Source organism: Heteronotia binoei, chromosome 15 (genome assembly GCF_032191835.1).
Source record: "Heteronotia binoei isolate CCM8104 ecotype False Entrance Well chromosome 15, APGP_CSIRO_Hbin_v1, whole genome shotgun sequence".
NCBI classification, from domain to species: Eukaryota; Metazoa; Chordata; class Lepidosauria; order Squamata; family Gekkonidae; genus Heteronotia; species Heteronotia binoei.
In genome coordinates this window covers 20,956,733-20,975,808 of record NC_083237.1, presented here as the reverse complement: position 1 = coordinate 20,975,808, position 19,076 = coordinate 20,956,733, and the positions used below count along the sequence as shown (strand labels likewise).

At 48.6% G+C, this 19,076-nt stretch overlaps 1 protein-coding gene across 1 annotated transcript; it reads right to left on the bottom strand.

Annotated features, from left to right (window-relative positions):
• Positions 1 to 725: 725 nt before the first annotated feature.
• Positions 726 to 17,927, bottom strand: CTF1 (cardiotrophin 1). Its single transcript, XM_060255854.1, has 3 exons — positions 17,904 to 17,927; positions 7,895 to 8,019; positions 726 to 2,179 (listed from the first exon to the last, which is right to left on the bottom strand). Exons 1-3 carry the CDS (start codon positions 17,917 to 17,919, stop codon positions 1,727 to 1,729), a joined length of 594 nt encoding a protein of 197 aa, XP_060111837.1. The 5' UTR covers positions 17,920 to 17,927; the 3' UTR covers positions 726 to 1,726.
• Positions 17,928 to 19,076: the final 1,149 nt, after the last annotated feature.

Here is a 19,076-nt window from a genome sequence, read left to right as displayed (position 1 = left end):
CCTTCCCCAGCATTCTGCTTGACCTCAGCTTTCCTCCTCCCATTCCCTCCCTTCCACCCTCAATTCTCACTCAGAACACATGAACAAGCACTTTATTGAACCAGCTTGTGGAAGCCTGTTATAAGAGGGGATGTAGTGTCCAGAAATCATACATAATGGCAGAAAAAAGTCACAGCATCTGCACATCCTACTAAAAATACTTTTATTATTATTATTAAAGTTAGCATTAAGAATATTCAAAAATTATTCTGTAGGTATATGGAAAACCAAGCTTACAGTAGAAACTAAACTCTCAAGAGTGGAAATGTACATCCTGATACCAAGAAGACCGCCCCCCCCCCTCTGAAATCAGTGTCAGAAGACAGAAGCACATAAAGATGGGAGCTCTTCACCCAGTTCAGAACATGTTCTGAACATTTATGTTGAGCATGGATTTTTGTTGGGTAGAAAAGAGCTGAAGGAGAAGCCAACGGGTATGCAACGATCTCCCAATTCTCCCCCAACATTGGATCTTTCTGACACAGAAGTAGCTCAGTGTCCTGTGTAGCAGATAGAGGGTGAAGGGCTGGAGAAGACCAAAAGGGAATGCCATGAGCTTCACACCAGCTTAGGCTGTTTTCAGCCAAAGTAGGACAAGCAGACACAAATGTTTCTATAGCTGTCAAGAGGCACAGAGCTGGTATTAGGGGCAATTCTACATTTTCATCCAGGTAGTGGGGGAAGAAAAGAGGAACTGAGGGGCTATGTCTTGGTCACAGGGGAAGGGAAAATCCTCTTTGCTTCAGAGAACAAAAAGTTATTTGAATAGTTCCAGCTGGTTGAAAAACTGGACATCTGCCTTCCACTTTTACAAATCAAACTGGTTCTACTTCCTTTATCACGCCAGCCTTAAGGCAGGATATGCTCCTCTGTTCACCTTCTGGCACATCTGTGGCCACTAGACAGGGTTGCCAACCTTCAAGTGGCACCTGGCGACAGGGCCAGCCTTAGACTGTCTGGCACCTTAGGCAAGGCTAACTTCTGGCAGCTTCGCCCCCTGCACTGATAATGTCACTGAATCACATGGGGGTGTCCAATTCAGTGCCCCCGGAAGGCCGGTGCCCTAGGGAATCACTGTTTACCTAGTGGCAGGGCTGGCCTCCTGCTATTACAATGGATCTCCATTTGACGAAGATCATTTCCCCTGGAGAAAATGGCTGCTTTGGAGGGTAGGCTCTATGGCATTACACCCTGCTGAGGCTCCTCCCCTCACCAAACCCTGCCCACTCCAGGCTCCACCCCCAAAATCTCCAGGTATTTCCCAACCCAGAGCAGGCAGCTCTAAGACACTAGTGGATGCGCCTCTCAAAATGGCTGCCATCAGCCCGCTTTTCCCAACCCACAACTGTAAGCACCAAAATTGTTGAGCCCTCCTCAAAAATTAGCTGGCTTATGTAACAAGCAATAAAATGGGGAGGAGGCGAAAGAGAGAGAGACAACAGGAGGCAAAGATGGATATTTCAGCATTTTAGGAAAGCTTTCTCCCATGAATTTGTTTCTTTTCCACTCCAGGAAATGGGCCATTTCATTCTTCCAGCCCATCAGTGAGTTCATTGAAGTAAGGTGGCACCCACCCTCCTTTCCACACATAGAGGACAGTCAACGTGGAGTGGGGGGTGGGGGGAACACTATGCAACCCCTCCCTACTGGCTACAGGCAGGCTTAAGTCAAGAGTGAAGGAGCAAGTTCAGAGTGGATATTTGGTAGCTAGTAAAGCCAAGTCATCTTCACTGCGGTTAGCCCAATCCCGATAGAGCTGGCAAACATAGTAGCCAATGAGTTTCTTGGGGAAGATGTCAACTGGGTTTGGGGGTTCAGCTGGTGGTGCCGGCGCTGGTGCCAGGCCCATGGCGGTCATGACGGATTTCAGATTGCTGGCCAGACCCCGGCACTTCAGGCCTGCCGTCTCCAGCTGGCGATGTAGCTCTGAGGCGTGAGGGTTCACCGACTCCTGTTGGCGCTTCACAGCCGACAGGAACTCCGGCAAGTTGGAAAAGGCCGTGACATTCTGCTGCAGCCGCTCAGCGTCGCTTAGGTCCTTCCAGGTCTCATGAGGAAGGGAGGGTGATGGCAGCCCTGGGAAAGCAGGGTAGGGTGGGTTGAAGTCAGCATCCCCGAAGGGTCTCCCTTGGAAATGCACCTGAGAGAGAAAGAAGGAAAAAACACACACCTCAAGAGTTAGAACTCTTTGTTACAGCATTCTTAGCCCCAAACTTCTTTGAGGGAAGAGCAGATTGTCTTCACAATGCAACACAATTGTTTATCCTCTTCTGCTTCATTGGGAGACCTTGGCTTTACAATTGACAACATCCACAGATTTCTCCCAGAGTTTTCGTTTCCCCCCTTTTCTTTTCAGAAAGCGTTTTTTTGTAGACAAAACCCAGCAGGAACTCATTTGCATAGTAGACCACACTTCCTGACGTCACCATTGTTTCACACAGGACTTTTTTTGTAGAAAAAGCCCAGCAGAAACTCATTTGCATATGAGGTCAACCCCCTGACGCCAAGCCAGCTGGAACTGCGTTCCTGCTCCAAAAAAAGCCCTGCTTTTCAGTATTTTTTAATATGTGTGCAGACACACACACCTGGAATTCATGACGACCTCTGGTGACTGATGCATACTGGGGGCCTGGAGGATATTCAGGGAGATGGCTGAATAAAGCTGCCCCTGCCTCCTGGTATTCCAAGGATGTCTCCCATCCAAGTACTTGCCAGAATTGACCCTGCTTAGCTTCCAAAATCAGGCTTCCCTGGGCTATCTGGGTCAGCAGGTTCTCCCAGAGTTTTCTAGTACTGCAACCGTCTGGTAAAGATGTTCATACAGTATGATTGCCAGCCTCCAGGTGGGGGCTGGAGATTTCCCGGAATTACAACTGGTCTTCAAGAGGTCAGTCTATCTGGAGGAAATGGCTACTTTGGAAGGTGGAGTCTATGGCATTAGACCCAGGACTTTTTTTGTAGCAGGAACTCCTTTGCATCTAAGGCTACACCCCCCCTGAAGTAGCCAATCTTCCTGGAGCTTACAGTAAGTCCTGTACGAACAGCCCTGTAAGCTCTTGGCGGATTGGCTACATCAGTGGGGTGTGGCCTAATATGCAAAGGAGTTCCTGCTACAAAAAAGCCCTGATTAGACCCCACTGAAGTATTGCCCTTCCCCAAACCCCGCCGGCTCCACCCCCCAAAATCTCCACGAATTTCACTGTCTAGATGTGGCAACCCTATTGTTCAGTCTCTGTTCTCAGCCTTTCTTGGTCCTTTAGAATGCTCTTTGGGGGTTATGACATCAGCCCTTACATCAGCCTCCTTCTGTAAACAATTCAGGGCTGCATTACACAGATGGGCTTTTGGTTAGCTGATAAAGGGCTTTCCTACTTGAAAGGTTTGACATGTGTCCACTGCGGGGACTTTGGCCTTTTCCACATGAGTTACCAGCCCTGGGTTCAGTGCTGTAGGTTTTTTCTCCCCTGCTTCTCAACAGCATTGTCATACATTCATGTAATTCCTGGGGTTTTTGCAGGTTTTTCCTCTGATCTTTCTCAACCTCGCTTTGCTCCAAAGTATAGGGAAGGATTGCAGAAAAGCCTAGATGACTGCTGTGTGAGGGGGAAAGGTCATTTGCTCCCCCTACTACTAGGGGGTTTTAAAAACAACCAAAAAAAAGAAAAAAGCACATTTGTTATACTGATGCAAAAATAGTTGTAACCAGCTTCTTTGAATTCTCAGCTTTGATTGGTGGTTTATTGACTGGTTATATTGCCTGTTGAATCTGGATTGTTTGGGGGTTTTGACTGCAAACTGGATTGTTTAAAAAGACTGTTTTGTGACTGCATGCCAAGGAATCACTTCTTCATCCAAAGAGTCATTAACGCATGGAATTCACTGCCATAGAAAGTAGCAGAGGCTGCAAGCATAGAGCTTCAAGAGGAGATTCTTATCTGAAATTTTGTAAAAAAAATCTATTGGAAGTTTGTCAAAGCTGGAGTGAAATGAGGGTTCAAGTATGACTTTGTCACATATATCTCTCTCTCTCGGCTTGGCTTCGCGAACGAAGATTTAAGAAGGGTGCAATAGTCCACGTTTGCTGCAGGCTCGCTGGTGGCTGACAAGACCAATGTGGGACAGGCAGGTCCGGCCACAGCGGCTGCAGGGAAAAGTCTGATTTAGGGTTGGTCCTGTAGCAGTGCGATTCTTCCTCAATCTCCTTTTGTCCTCAAGACCAGCTATGCGTGTGTTATCAAAGGAAGAGACAGCCTGGTGGATGGTGTGCCTCCATGCTTTGCGATCTGAGGCTAGGTCAGACCACTGGTGATGGTTGATGTGACAGGTGCTAAGGGATTTCTTCAAGGAGTCCTTGTACCTCTTCTTTGGTGCCCCTCTATTTCGATGGCCGGTGGAGAGTTCGCCATACAGGGCAATCTTGGGAAGGCGGTGGTTTTCCATCCTAGAAATATGCCCTGCCCAGCGCAGCTGCGTCTTCAACAGCAGTGCCTCGATGCTGGTAACCTCTGCCCGCTTGAGGACTTCAGTGTTGGTCACAAAGTCACTCCAGTGGATGTTGAGGATGGTGCGAAGGCAGCGCTGATGAAAGCGCTCAAGGAGTCGCAGGTGATGACGGTATAAAACCCACGATTCGGAGCCATAGATGAGGGTTGTCATCACAACCGCTTTGTAAACATTGATCTTTGTGCCTTTTTTCAGATGCTTGTTGCTCCACACTCTTTTGTGCAGTCGGCCAAATGCACGGTTTGCCTTTGCCAGCCTGTTGTCAATCTCCTTGTCGATCTTGGCATCTGAGGAGATGATGCACCCCAGGTAGCTGAACTGCTGGACTGTCTTCAGAACTGATGCACCCACAGTGATGCAGGGAGGGTGATAATCTTCCTGGGGTGCAGGCTGGTGGAGAACTTCTGTCTTCTTCAGACTAACTTCTAGGCCGAATAGCTTGGCAGCCTCTGCAAAGCAGGATGTCATATGCTGCAGAGCTGATACCGAGTGGGAGACGAGTGCAGCATCATCAGCAAACAGTAGCTCTCGGATGAGTTTTTCCATTGTCTTGGAGTGTGCCTTTAGTCGCCTCAGGTTGAACAGGCTGCCATCGGTGCGATAGCGGATGTAGACACCATCGTCCTCATCTAGATCTACTGCGGCTCTTTGAAGCATCATGCTAAAGAAGATCGTAAAGAGAGTTGGCGCGAGAACGCAGCCTTGCTTTACACCTGTGCCTATTGGGAAGGGCTCCGAGAGGTCGTTGCAGTGTCTGACTTGGCCTCGCTGGTCTTCGTGTAGCTGGATGATCATGCTGAGGAACCTTGGGGGACATCCTAAACGTTCCAAGATTTGCCACAGGCCTTTCCTGCTAACAGTATCGAAAGCTTTGGTAAGGTCAACAAAAGTCACATACAGACCCTTGTTCTGTTCCCTGCATTTCTCTTGGAGCTGCCTGAGAACAAATACCATGTCGGTGGTGCTCCTGTTAGCTCTGAAGCCGCACTGGCTCTCTGGGAGGAGTTCTTCTGCAATGGTGGGCACCAGTCTGTTCAGGAGTATTCTGGCAAGGATTTTGCCTGCGATGGAGAGCAGGGTTATCCCCCGGTAGTTGGAGCAGTCTGACTTTTCCCCTTTGTTCTTGTATAGGGTGATGATGATTGCATCGCGAAAGTCCTGTGGTAATTTGCCTTGTTCCCAGCAGGTGACAAGTACTTTGTGAAGTGAGCTATGTAGTACTGTGCCCCCATGCTTCCAGATCTCTGGTGGAATTCCATCAACTCCTGCTGCCTTGCCACTTTTCAGAGGACAAGGTGATCATCCTTGGCGACTTCAATGCCAGAGTAGGTAAAGACTCGGAAGCCTGGAAAGGAGTACTTGGCAAACACGGCATTGGCAACTGCAATGACAACGGGCGCCTCCTGCTAGAATTCTGCATGGAGCACCAGCTCACCATCACCAACACTATCTTCCAGCAGAAGAACAGTCTGAAGACAACCTGGATGCACCCACGGTCCAAGCATTGGCACCTTATCGACTACATTCTGGTGCGCCAGAGAGACCTTCGAGATGTCTTACACACCCGAGTAATGCCCAGCGCAGAATGTCATACGGATCATCGTCTTGTACGCTGCAATCTCCGTCTTCACTTTAAACCCACACCCAGGAGAGGAGGTATCCCTCGGAGGAAGTTTCAGGTTGGCAGCCTCCAGTCAGCCGAAGTTAAAGCTGCCTTCCAGGCAAAACTCCAGTCAAGAATTGAGGACCTCAGTTGCCCCACAGACCCTTCTCCAGAAGCACTCTGGGAACACCTAAAAACTACCGTCCTGCAGATCTCTGAAGAAGTCCTCGGGTTCTCCACAAGGAAGAACAAGGACTGGTTTGATGAGAACAATCAAGAGATCCAAGAATTACTGGCAAAAAAGAGATCTGCCTACCAAGCACATCTTGCTCAGCCCTCCTGTCCTGGGAAAAAAGCAACCTTTCGCGCTGCATGTAGCAACCTCCAGCGCAAGCTTCGAGACATTCAGAACGAGTGGTGGACCAAGCTTGCAGAGAGAACCCAGCTGTGTGCAGACACTGGTGATTTAAGAGGGTTCTACGAAGCCCTGAAGGCAGTATATGGTCCATCATATCAGGCTCAGAGTCCCTTGCATAGTGCAGACGGCCAAGTGCTCCTCACAGACAAGGCATCCATACTGAACCGGTGGTCGGAGTATTTTCAGGTTCTCTTCAGTGCCAACCGCGTAGTTCAAGATTCAGCAATCCACCTCACCCCACTTCAACCGGTGAAAACAGAGTTGGATGAGATCCCCACCCTAGAAGAGACTGTTGTCACATATACAGTTTTGCCAAGCTGCATTGGAAATTATTCATACTGGAGTGTTGGACTCTCGTGAGAACATTTACTTCTTGGAACTGCTGCCTGGACTCTCTTACTTGGAAAAGTTTGCATTAATTGCATTTTGAAAGACTTTGGGAATGGATGGAGTGGATGTTCTTGTTACATGCATAGTCTATGTTTGACTCTATAAGAAATTTATTTTTCATAGATTTTTGCATTTTGTTGTTTTATGAAGCTGGTTTTTGCAGAGGCTTGTGTAGCTTTAATCCCCAACTCTATATTCCGCGTTTCTCTGTTTGGTTGCACAATCCCTAGGTGGGGGCAGGGGATCCTCTGGTTTGGAGGTCCTTCCCTTGCTTCAGGGTCATCAGAAAGAAAGGGAGGGGAGGGAAATGTCTGCTGGGCACTCCATTATTCCCTATGGAGACCGATTCCCATAGGGTATAATAGAGAACTGGGTATAATGTGTGGGTAACTGGGGCTTGAGGGGCTGTTTTTTTAGGTAGAGGCACCAAATTTTCAGCATAGCATCCAGTACCTCCCCTCAAAACACTCTCCAAATTTCAAAAGGATTGGACTAGGGGATCCAATTCTATGAGCCACAAAAGGCGCCCCTATCCTTCATTATTTCCAAAGGGAGGGAAGGCACTTAAAAGGAGTACAATCCCTTTAAATGCAGTGGCCAGAACTCCCTTTGGTGTTCAATTGTGCTTGTCACACCTTTGCTTCTGGCTCCACCCCAATGTCCCCTGGCTCCACCCCCAAAGGCTCCTGGCTCCAACGCCAAATTCCTCAGATATTTCTTGAATTGTACTTGGCAACCCTATCTTACAGACTCTGCCCATGTCTCTCTATAGCCACGAGGGCTAGAAGCATCCCCTTCCTTTTGAAAAACAGATTTGAAGGGACCCACGTTTTTGCAGAAGTCCCAGCCATAAGGCACGCTGCCCGGCAGACCACGGCGAGTATTCGGGCCTACAGTTACACCCCCTCCATTCACGCCTCTTGCGTATTCTCTGGACTCACGTATTTGGCAAGCAGCTGTTCCGAGCCACGTTTCATGGAGACGCTCAAATGATGCGCTTGGCTGATCCTGCTGGCTATTTCTTGCTGGGAATGCGAGGAGGAGGAGAGCAGCTTCGGCAAATCTACTGCAGACAGAAGTAGGCGAAAAGTCAAGACAGGAATATTACGCAGGGCTCGTAAACTACACAAGCCTCCAGCTCATCTTTCTGGGGCAAGGGGATTGTAAGGACACTCGCAGGGGTGAAAACAGAAGAGACTCAGTCGGAGCAGAAACTGATAAACAGCCAGGACAGTGAACTGGTGGGGACCTTTGGGCTTCTCAAACATATCCCCCTCCAAACCTCATGGCAAGCCACCAATGCAAGAGGGGGCTCTAGAAATACGTGCCACAAAACTCCTGCAAAGTGGTCTCAACACCACAGGATGCATGGAGAACGGGGAGCAGCCCCCTACAACACCCCATGTTTTCCCCTCAGCCTGAAAGAATCCAGGAGAAGCTATTTCAGGTGGAGAAAATGGAACAGGTGGAAGTCGGAAGCTTCTTCCTAATCCTGGTGGTGGTAGGGGCAATTGCTGTCAAGTCCCTGGTGACTTGTGGGGACCCTGTAAGGTTTTCAAGGTAAGAGACGTTCAGAGGTAACTTGCCACTGCCTGCTTCTGCATTACAACCCTAGACTTCCCATCCAAGTACTGACCAGGGCTGACTCTAGGGTTGCCAGGTCCGACTCAAGAAATATCTGGGGACTTTGAGGGTGGAGCCAGGAACAAGGGTGTGACAAATACGATTGATCTCTGAAGGGAGTTCTGGCCGTCACATTTAAAGGGACGGCACACCTTTTAAATGACTTCCCTCCATTTGGAAATAATGAAGGATGGGGGACCTTTGTTGAGGGCTCAAAAAATTGGACCCCCTAGTCCAATCTTTTTGAAACTTGGGGGGTGTTTTGAGGAAAGGCACTGGACGCTGTGCTGAAAATGTGGTGCCTTTACCTTAAAAAACATCTCTTCTAGCTAGGCGTCCCAAATCCCCCGCTTTTCCTGGTGACCCCCGATTTGATGCCTTCTTCTCCCGCTAGCCAAAACTCTGGAAAGCGGGAGGGAATGGCGGCCCTTCCCACCCAGCCCCGATCTCAGCACCTTTTCCTTGCCCTGCCCTTCCCACCCAGCCCCGATCGCAGCAGCCTTTCTTCAGTTTTCCCAGGCTGCTTCCGGTCCCAATCAGCTGGCTGGCGGCGGAGGGGGGAGAGAGGGAGCCCCGCCTGCAAAGGACCATGTGCCTTTGCACCTCCAGAGGCTTGACTTGAAAGGCTTCCATTTAAGATGGTGTGTCTGTGTGTGTTTCTGTGAAGAAGCTGGCAGCAAATGGTGAGTTGAGAGGCTGATCCGCTGCTTCAGACTGGCCAGAAGGGGGGGGGGAGAGGGAAACGTCTTCATTATTTCCTATGTGATCGATTCTCATAGGGTATAATGGGGAATTGTTCTGGAGGTTTCGGGGGCTCTGGGGGAGCTGTTTTTTGAGGTAGAGGCACCAAATTTTCAATATAGTATCTAGTGCCTCTTCCCAAAGTACCCCCCAAGTTTCAAAACGATTGGACCAGGGGGTCCAATTCTATGAGCCCCAAAAGAAGGTGCCCCTATCCTTCATTATTTCCTATGGAAGAAAGACATTTAAAAAGGTGTGCTGTCCCTTTAAATGTGATGGCCAGAACTCTCTTGGAGTTCAATTATGCTTGTCACACCCTTGTTCCTGGCTCCGCCCCCAGTGTCTCCTGGCCCCACCCCCAAAGTCTCCTGGCTCCACCCCCAAAGTCCCCAGATATTTCTTGAATTGGACTTGGCAACCCTACTTCTAGCGCCCCAAATACCATGGATCAATTCTCCATTATACCCTATGGGAATCGGTCTCCATAGGGTATAATGGAGTGCCCAGCAGACATTTCCCTCCCCACCCCTTCCATTTTCTGACAACCCTGAAGTGGGGGGAGGGCCTCCAAACCAGGGGATCCCCTGCCCCCAACTGGTGATTAGATAAATAAGGAAACGTGCGGTGTGGAGTTTAGGCAAAACAAGAAAAACACGGCGCACCAAATGTTGCAATGTAAGTGGGAAAGCACTCTTTTACTCAAACACTTTATCATGACTGTGAGCTGTTGCCGAAGCACGGGTTCTGGAGTGTAAAAACAGCAGCCAGAGGAAGTGCAAAGGAAACATGAACTTGAACCTAGGACTTGTGTCGCTGCTGCTACACCTGTTGAATTACTCTTCAAAGAGGAACAGCCGGGCTATCTGCGTCTCTCAACAGAAAAATAAGAAGACAGCAGATTCACACACCTGGCAACGTTCAAAGTTGGAGTTTCTACTAAGGACTATTTACCGTATTTGCTTTAAAGGACATTTAAGAATCACAGTGATAAAGCGTTTGAGTAAAAGAGTGCTTTCGCACTTATACTGCAACATTTGGTGCGCCGTGTTTTCCTTGTTTTGCCCAACTGGTGATTGACAACTCTAGCTGACTCTGCTTAGCTTCCGAGATCAGATGAAATCAGGCCAGCCTGGGCCATCCACGTCAGGGGGCTATCCTAGAAAATCCTAATGGGGCGCTCTTCACCCTGTACAGCATTAAGAAGGACTCACAGATTACATATGATTGTAGAGGCAGCCCAAACCCAACCTGTGTTCTCTGTGATGCATGAAGAGCCTTGTTACATATGTGGCCAAATCCTGGGTGTGCCTGAAAAAAAAGTCTTTGGATTCTAACTAAGTGTCCTCGAGTAATTCCATATGTTGCGTCTTCTGTCCAGCAAAACAATTCCATTGTTTCTAGGCAGAGCAAGAACCACCACATGATAGCCAAATAGCACAGCCCTCCCCAAAGGCAGCTGTCCTTATGGCTACTTCTCAAAAGAAGCGTTAAACACGCACGAAACAGCAAAACCCATGTTAACGGGGTCAGGACTCCAAGGAAGTGTGCATCCATTCAGTGGACCTTTTTCATTTGAAAGGTATCTCAGCAGAGGTTTGGTGCCTGCCTATCATAGCTTCAATCTAGGGCATTTATGTACTCTTTTAGGAACAATGTATTTGTTTCATACAGACACTCAAGTATGTGACTCAATAGCGCTTCTCTCAGTCCTTGATAGGGTTGCCAATCCCCAGGTGTAGGCAGGGGATCCCCTGGTTTGGAGGCCCTCCCCCCACTTCAGGGTCATTAGAAAGTTTGGGGGAGAGGGAAATGTCTGCTGGGCACTCCATTATTCCCTATGGAGACTGATTCCCACATAGGGTATAATGGCGAACTGATCCATGGGTATCTGGGGCTCTGGGCGGAGGGGCTGTTTTTTGAGGTAGAGACACCAAATTTGCAGCATAGCATCCGATACATCTTCTCAAAACACTCTCAAAGTTTCAAAAAGATTGGACCAGGAGATCCACTTCTATGAGCCCCAAAAGAAGGTGTCCCTATCCTTCATTATTTCCAATGGAGGGAAGGCATTTAAAAGGTGTGCAGTTCCTTTAAAAGTGATGGTCAGAACTCCCTTTGGAGTTCAATTATGCTTGTCACGACCTTGCTCCTGGCTCCACCCCAATATCTCCTGGCTCCACCCCCAAAGTCCCCAGATATTTGTTTAATTGGATCTGAAAAACCCTAGTCCTCAACAAGATTTTTGCACTGATTTAGTTCACTTAGCAAAGAACTTCAAAGTCTTCTTAAATATATGACATGCAATCAAGAGGCTAAGCTGAAGAACACCCCTATACCCCACAATTGGAATCACCTGGAATACAGTCCACAGATTGTTCCCTTATCTTGGCATCTAGAAAGCCAGGCATTGTTCACAATCCATCCCCTGATATCAATTCACTGACTCATACTTCCAAAGACTAACTGGCTTTCTTATCGAACACATGCCGCCCATTGAGACCATCTGTGCAAGTGTGGCGCTTCATAAGTTCCTCCAACCTCAACTTTCCAAGAATTTCCTCCTCCACACCCTCTTTTGCTCCTTAACTGTGATCTTCACGTAAGCACTTTCCACCCTACCCCATCCCTCTCAATACATGAAGGCATTTCAGAAAGACTGAAAGAACTGAGAAACAAGGCAAGAGAATCCAAGAGCCCCAGGTGAGTATGCGTATAGACTCCTTGGAGTAAAAATGCACTCTCTGTCTGGAGGAAGTCTAAAGAGGCAGCAAAGATCTCCATTTCCAATCTCTGCCTTTTCCCGGTGTAGTTACAGAATCTATATGGTCAGTCCCATGCATCTATCCAATCTAGCCTTATTTATTCTTAACAGGCAGCAGCTTTCAAGCATCTTTGGAGGAGAGTATCCAAGCTGGAAACAATGCAGAAAGGGTTGACTGAGCAGTCAAGGGGTCAGAGCATTCTCCCTATGAAAGGCAGCCTCTCCACTCGCTTTAATCTTGCAACACAGGTAAAAAGGAAGAAGGGATCCAGAGACCGAGAAATTATGAATGGCACAGAAAGAAGAGCTAGAGACCAGGATCATATCCAGCAAGGTTTCCACATAAAAGTTCTTCAAGCAATGTATGATTCATGCAGGATATTGTTACTGCATGATTGCCATCAGATTAACTGTCTTTTAAATGCAAAACATATTCCTGGAGGAGAGATCTATCCACCAAGAGCCCAGGAATGGCAGACTTGGCTCTCTTTCCTCTCTTTATCTTCACAACAACCCTGCAAGGCAATACTTGTAGGAAGCCTGCTGGGCCATAGAAAAACTCTGAACAAAAAAGCCATGTAACGCATCACGGAAATATCACAAAGCAGTGAGCAAGCTTTTGAGGTCTCCGGGACGTCTGTGCTGTGCACACTGATTCTACTCAGAAGGCTTGTGAGGGACCCGTGCTGACCTGGAGACTAGACTTTATAATGCTACTAAAGTCTTTCAGATTGGATAGCTCCTGCCTGTGAACACACAGGAAGCTGCCTGACATGGAATCAGACCATCAAGTTCAGACTTGTCTGCTCAGACCTACAGAAGCTCTCCAAGGTCTCAGGCAGAGGTCTTCCATATCACCACTGTTTGGTCCCTCTTCAGAGGAAATGCTGGGCTTGAAGCTGGGACCTTCTGCATGCCAAGCAGATGCTCTGTCACTGAGCCACAGTGAGAATAACTTTTGAATTATTTTATTTTCAGCTCTTGTTATCCTCCTTTCTCTTTTTTGAATTCTGTTCAGACTCAAGCTATCAGTGACTGAAAAAAAATGATAAAAGCTTCCAAAATGAAGACTGCATAGGCAGCAATGACCTGAACAGAGGAGCGCTCAATTGCTGTACTTCCATGCTCAAGTTTTTTATACTGGAACAACTTAAAACAAGCTTATCTCAGGCATAGTATCAGAACCAGTGGGCAGAATGAAACGACTCTCTTTCTGCTTCTGAGATTAAACAGATATAGCCAAAATGACTGAGCTTCTTTTGCCTAGGGGAGAAGGAAGGAAAGGAAAGGAAAGGTCCCCTGTGCAAGCACCAGTCGTTTCCGACTCTGGGGTGACGTTGCTTTCACAACGTTTTCATGGCAGACTTTTTACGGGGTGGTTTCTGCCAGTGCGTACTTTCTCAGAAGGGCACATGCATGATAATATTGTACAATTCCTGCAAGGCAAGTTAGGCTGTGAGTGGCCCAAGGTCACCCGGCGAGCTTCACGGTCCAGTGGAAATTTGGTAACCCAAAACGTTGGTGGGAAAAGGGAAAAAAACCCTTCTATATGACATTATCACTATTGATTTTAAAAAGCTAAAATTATATCTTAAAAACTTTATATAAATTATAAAGATTATAAATATTCCAAAAGAAGCACCAGTTGTTTCTGACTCTGGGGTGATGTCACCGCATGACGTTTTGCCATTGCCTTCCCTAGTCATCTACATTTACCCCCAGCAAGCTGGGTACTCATTTACTGACCTCGGAAGGATGGAAGGCTGAGTCAACGTTGAACCGGCTACCTGAACCCAGCTTCTGCCAGGATTGAACTCAGGTCATGACTGAGCAGAGCTTGGACTGCAGTACTGCAGCTTACCACTCTGCGCCATGGGGTTCCTAAATATTCAAAACCATGCATCAAAATACATCAATCTTTACATGTATTTTATATGATTCATAATAGTACTTGGTCATAGGAGAGATGATTGTACGTGTGTGACATCCTCAATTTTACTATAAAGGGGGTTTTCAATACTAGAGGAAAGTACCTATATATGTAACCACTGTATTTTGATGAACAGTTTTTAATATTTATAATTGGATTCAAGTTTTTGGGAATATAATGTTAGTGTTTTTTAATTGACAGTGGTAATTCTACAGATAAGGTTTCTTTCCCCTCAAAGAAAACTTTTTTGGTTACCTGGTCTGTTCTGGATTGAAGTTTTTCACCACCACCTCCCATTTTCAAGTGGAGTTTTAAACTCAGATCTGTTCATTTTCAAGTGGAGTTTTAAACTCAGATCTGTTCATTTTCAAGTGGAGATTTGAACCCGAGCATTGTCTGATTTTAAGCAACCATTTCATTGTAACCACTATATGGGACTTTTGATGGTCAGAGGCATTATATCTCTGAACAGAGGCCAAAGCAAGCAGTAACCTGCTGCCTTCACCCCCTTCTTGTGCCTGCTCACTCATGGGAACATGGACAGAAAGAGCCAAAAGTCACACCTGACTGCTCTCTAGGCAAAGCATGCCCAGGAAGAGAGAGTGGTTCTTCCAAGATTCCTCCCAAGGCAATGATTAACTCAGGGCCCCAGGTGGGAGGCAGTGGCATAGATGATTTAGTAGTCATTGCGTTCCTGGGAAAAAGTAAAACCTGCTCCAGCAACTGAGCCAGGTAAGAGGTGGGGAAGGAAATGGTATGGGCAGAATGCACTTAACCCTTTGCTCCCAAAGGTGAAAGTAGAGGCACGAAGGAATCGGGAGAGGTGAGCTAACATAGGCTTGCAAAGAGCCACTGGCTTAATTGCCTGTGGCGAGTAAGGACAGTCTCCAGGTGATCTAGTGAGCCTCAAACTGCTACCCCAAAATTGCACTGTTTGTTCTGGAAACCTCATGTGTAGCTGCTTTATATCTAATCAGACTAGGAGTATTTCAAGGTTGATACTATTAGTGCTGTCTACTCTGACTGGCAGCGTCTCTCTGGGGTCTGAGGCAGAGGTCTTTCACATCACCTGCTACCTGGTCCTGTTTTGAAACTGGAGATGCTGGGGATTGAACCCAGGACCTTCTGCATGCCAAGCAGCTCCTCTACCACTGAGCCACATTCCCGGACACCTTCTTTTCTTATTGGACAAAGAAAAGTGGGGGGGGGGGAGAAGTCACTTCAAAGAACAAGACCCAGAGAGAGCCAAAATGAAAAAAATACTGAATTTTTCTTTAAAAGATGGACGACAGTTTTCAAAGTCTTCAGGACAACCAGGAGATCACACACAAGGATTCCTGACTTGTAAAACAGAGAGGTTCTTCTATTTTTCATAATGCAAGATGCACAAAGGACATGATGTGAGATTCACCAAGGCATTAGCTACATATTATAGCCTCCTACAGACTTGGTAATACTGCCATATTTGTTCCCTTTGGGGTGTGCGTGTGGAGAAAATGGGGTGTCAAGTCCTGGCTGGCATCTAGAAGAAGAAGAAGAAGACTGCAGATTTATACCCGGCCCTTCTCTCTGAATCAGAGACTCAGAGCAGCTTACAATCTCCTATATCTCCTCCCCCCACAACAGACACCCTGTGAAGTGGGTGGGGCTGAGAGGACTCTCACAGCAGCTGCCCTTTCAAGGACAACTCCTGCGATAGCTATGGCTGACCCAAGGCCATTCCAGCAGCTGTAAGTGGAGGAGTGGGGAATCAAACCTGGTTCTCCCAGATAAGAGTCCACACACTTAATCTACCCTGGTTGTCAGAGTCAGCCCAATTAGGCTCCAATTTTTAAAGCAAGCTGGGCAACCGACAGGCTTGGAGAAAAATGCCATAACTTGCGGGAAAAGGCAGCTGAACCTTTGCATGACATGGGAATAAATAACATCCCATCAATTCCCTATTAAAGGGGCAGGCCATTCCTCCCCAGCAGTTCACACGCCTAAGCACACGGAAGACTCAGTCCCTTGGATGTGCCCTGTGTTGTTTTTGAAAAGCCGTAGCATTTCGGAATCCCACACACTTGCGAGGGGTGGGAAGTGCCCAAGCCCCGGTCAATTTATGGCTACCCTGTAGGGTTTTCAAGGAAAGAGACAGTCAGAGGTGGTTTGCCTTTGCCTGCCTCTGTGCAGCAGCCCTGGACTTCCTTGGTGGTCTCCCATCCAAGCGCTAACCGGGGCTGACCCTGCTTAGCTTCTCAGATCTCACAAGACCAGACTAGCCTGGGCCATCCAGGTCAGGCTTCCCAGAAGAGACTTGCCTACTCGGCAGGACCGGATCTATATGTTTTTTGAGGGGGGGGGGCAAATTAAAAAATGACGCTCCCTTATGGACCATTCTATCTTATGGTCCCATAGAATACAATGGACTCCATACCCAATTTGGCACCCCCCTCCGTTGGCACCCCCCCTCTGCCCCCCCCCCCTAGATCTGGCCCTGCTACTTGGCTCAGGTGCTTCCAGTAACAGCACTAGAGGTACAACTTAGTGGGCAAAAGTTTTTTTCAATGCACAGAAGCCTTCTCTTCCCCACCAACGTCTTCCTTTGAAAGACACATGCGCCACCCTCTTTGGACACCTGTCCAAGGTCACTTTAATCGGCAGTGATTTTCCCCCTTCATGGGTAAGACAAGAACTGGCATTTGGCAAGTCTGTTTACAGCACAGAGAAATTATTCTGCATGAACAGATTCGGAAGCACTGCTTTTACAGGCACCATTTCAGCAGGGACTAAAAGCTGTCTTGATTTTCTTATAAGCCTCAAGTTTACTTTTGTCTGCTATTCCCAAATGGCATGCGCATTAGCTTACACTAAATACATCCTAGAAACAAAGATATCATACAAAAGTAACAGAATCCCCCAACTCCATGAGGTGGGCAAGAAGGGCTGGTTTTCTCCAGGGACAGCTCTAGAACCCCACATCAGAGTTGCCAACTCCTGCTTGGGAAATACCTGGAGACCCGGGGATGGCGGGGGTCAGAGAGGGCCCTCAGCAGTAGGCCCAGCCCTGTCACTAGGCAAACTAGACAGCTGCCTAGGGCGCCAGCTTTTTGAGGGTGCTCAAGATTTGTGCCCCCATGTGACTTGGTGATGTTGTCAGTGCAGGAGGGGGGGGGGAACGCCAGAAGTTAGCCTTGTCTAGGGTGCCAGACAGTCTCGGGCAGGTGTTTTTTTTGCCTACAACTCCCATCAGCCCCAACCATCAGCCATGCTGGCTGGGGCTGAGGGGAGTTGTAGGCAAAAAACATCTGGAGAGCTACCATTGGCCACCCCTGGTCTAGGGCCATCCCTACTCAGCAGGGTCTAACGTCATAGAGCCCACCCCCTCAAGTAGCCATTTTCTCCAGGAGAACTGATCTCTGTTCTCCGGAGATCAGCTTCTAATCCTGGGACATCGCCAGCCTCCACCTAGATTTTGGCTAAATTATGTCAGGGACAGAGATCCAGCCACATAAACCCCCACCCCCATGCCAACACTAGAACATTTCCGCGGCTCAGTCGATCTATCATTCGCAGAGGCGCAGGCGCGCTGCCTGATGAAAGATGCTGGCAACTTAAGCCGGATGACAAAACTCACTCGCTCGCTCTGTTCTCCCCCCTGCTTTTCAAAAAGAAGCCCCGGCTACTAACTCCCCAAAACAACACCCCGCCCCCTGGCCCGCTCCGACTCCATCGCCGGCGGGTGAAGCTTTTAGGGAGCAAAACTCAAGCAGCTGGAGAGGAGCAAAAAGCCAAGCCAGAAGTTGGCAACCCTGTCCAGCTCCGGATGGGTTGGAGCCGCTGCTCTGCAGCCTCTCTCCCAGCCCCGGCCGCGCCGCTCCTCCTTCCCGCTCTTTTGCTCGCAACTCCCCCCTACCTGGCAGCACTTCCATCCTGCAAGGCCCGGGTCGGTTCTCGCGTCCACTTGTTGCACGAGCCTCCCTCGGGTTTTTATGGAGGGCAGCCGATCCCCTCCTCCGAGCCCAGGCCCGGCCCCCGCCTCCTGCTTCCTCCTCCCCTGTCCCGGGATCGCCGTGACCCGTGAATTCCAGCCGGCTGAGATCACACGCCCGCCCTCCCTCCCTCCCCGCCGCCTTCGTTCCGGGAACGAGGAATTTAATCCCCCCCAACCCTCCCGCTTTACCTCTCGCTCCCTGCGGAATTTTGGCACCGACCTGCGGCTCCTTTAAAACAGCCGGGGGAGGGGCGGGGCGACCCACATCGTGGGGAAGGGGAAAGCCAGGGATCACACCCCCCACCCCGCCTTTCGAATATGAATGGCTGCACTTGGTATCTTGTAGGACGAATGTCTACATTTAAGCTGTAGAGAAAGGAAAGGAAAGGTCCCCTGTGCGAGCACCAGTCGTTTCCGATTCTGGGGTGACGTTGCTTTCACAACGCTTTCACCTCGGAAGGATGGAAGGCTGAGTCAACCTTGGGCCGGCTACCTGAATCAGCTTCCGATGGAATCGAACTCAGGTCGTGAGCAGAGAGTTCAGATCACAGTACTGCAGTACTGCTGCTTTACCACTCTGTGCCACAGGGCGCTAAGGAGATCATTAAATAGGGTTGCCAGCTTTGGGTTGGGACACTCCTGGAGATTTGAGGGTGGAGCCTGCATAGGGCAGAGGTATAATGCCAGAGAGTGCACCTTCCCGTTTCTCCGGAGAACCTTTATGTACTCTGGAGATCAGTTGCAATGCTTGGGAGATCTCCAGGTCCTGCCTGGAGGTTGGCATCCCTAAATAGTCAAAAGAGCTCCCTGCAAAGTGACTACCTGCAGCTGTCCAGGAGGTATTCCGAGTGCTGAAGTGCTCAGTGCAACCCAGAAGTTGACGCCACAGATAGCTGATTCAGTTCAAGCAGGCTCTGCCCCCTTTTGCCAATCGATAAGCCACCTTCAAAGTGGTGAATCTCAGCGCATTTCCTCCAAAGTTATCGTGTCAATCTTCTGCAACTTCCCTCCGAAGTTCATCGAAAGTTCATGGGCTACTGATAACGTCACACCCTCCCGCTTGGCCCATTCCATGGGCTCCCAAATAACCATTCA